Below are 1,406 nucleotides of genomic sequence, written 5' to 3' on the forward strand. Positions count from 1 at the left end.
GAAGAAAGAAAGCACCCAATGTACCCATGAAAATTCAAGCACAAATAAGCAATCACTCTGTTACACGATCCAGACCTGCGTAAGATCTGTAGGGACCATGGGCCCAAACACTTGGTGCAAAGAAGGTATACAGGATAAAAAAAAAAAAAGACAACACAAATACAAATCCATACCACAAAACGAGAAAGAAAAGCTATGGAACAATGTTCAACTAGAAAAGATAAAACTTATAAAGCCCAAATTGTTTGAAAGTACCAACATCTGAATTAACCGGAAAATGCGTAGAGGCTAAAGGGAATAAGGCAAGTTAGTAAAGAACTGTTTGGAGAAATGGTGGCAGCTCGAAGGAGGGAGAACCCTTTGCCTTTTAACCTTCGAATCCTGCAACCTTATTAGCACGAGCTAGAGCCTCCTCAACGGCAAGCAATCTCAATATCTATACTTTTGAAAGCCCGCCTCTAGAATCAGCATATGGGCTACAGCCCCCCCCCCCCCCCCCCCCCCCCCCCCCCCCCCCCCTTTTTTTTTTTTTTTTTTTTTTTTTTTTTTTTTTTTTTAAAAAAAAAAAAAAAAAAAAAAAAAAAAAAAAAAAAAAAAAAAAAAAAAAAAAAAAAAAAAAAAAAAAAAAAAAAAAAAAAAAAAAAAAAAAAAAAAAAAAAAAAAAAAAAAAAAAAAAAAAAAAATAAAAAAAAAAAAAAAAAAATAAATAAACAAAAAAACAAGGACAAAGCGGAACTTGGCCTCCAAAAGATCTCGCACCCACTCCCTTCCACTCCAAAAGCTTTTTCTTCGTAGGCGAGTCAAGGGAGGAATTCCTCGTGAGACTTCAAGCATGGCAGTCACAAATGACTCCATCGAATGTTAGCCCCCAAACATACCTCCCTAAAAGCCATCGGTAAAGTCTCCGATGGACTTTGACCAACCCCTTCCCAAAGAATCGGCAGACCCTCCCTCCTGCATGAAAAAGTGCGGTGAAGTTGCCATAGGAATGCCGTGCCATGAAAATGTGGGTTTGCAAGAAGGTTGTTAAACTCCAAAAGATCAAAGCGGCTGTCATGAAGGCAGTGAGCCCTCGAGTCGATTCGAAACACGCAATTCGGAGCCTCTAATAAGTGTTGCATCTCCACTTGTAGGGATTAAAAGGAATCACAACCTTCTCGGATAGCTTGTGGGTCCTCGCCCGAGATTTAGTAATTGGTGCGAGCATCCTACAACCACCCTGTGAACCACAAACTTAGGATGCCCAACACTTCCAGGCTAAACACTCGCAAAAGCAGACATGGTTCAAAAAAGAGGATAAAGCCAAGAAAGAAAAGAGATAAAGCAAGAAAAGCAAAAAAAAAAAAAAAAAAAAAGAGACCCATATCGGCTTCCCGTGTGTGGTTTCCTCCTCTTACTCCTCTCGA

At 39.4% G+C, this 1,406-nt stretch overlaps 1 protein-coding gene across 1 annotated transcript in view; it reads right to left on the minus strand.

Moving 5' to 3' along the window:
- Window positions 1-1,121, minus strand: part of LOC142605793 (zinc finger CCCH domain-containing protein ZFN-like) — an 8,398-nt gene extending 7,277 nt beyond the window's left edge. The window contains exon 1 of the mRNA XM_075777230.1: window positions 879-1,121. Within this exon, the coding sequence (XP_075633345.1) occupies window positions 879-1,121 (243 nt within the window). The remainder of the gene's footprint in view (window positions 1-878) is intronic.
- Window positions 1,122-1,406: the final 285 nt, after the last annotated feature.

The sequence above is a fragment of the Castanea sativa genome, chromosome 8 (assembly GCF_040712315.1).
Source record: "Castanea sativa cultivar Marrone di Chiusa Pesio chromosome 8, ASM4071231v1".
Taxonomy (NCBI): Eukaryota; Viridiplantae; Streptophyta; class Magnoliopsida; order Fagales; family Fagaceae; genus Castanea; species Castanea sativa.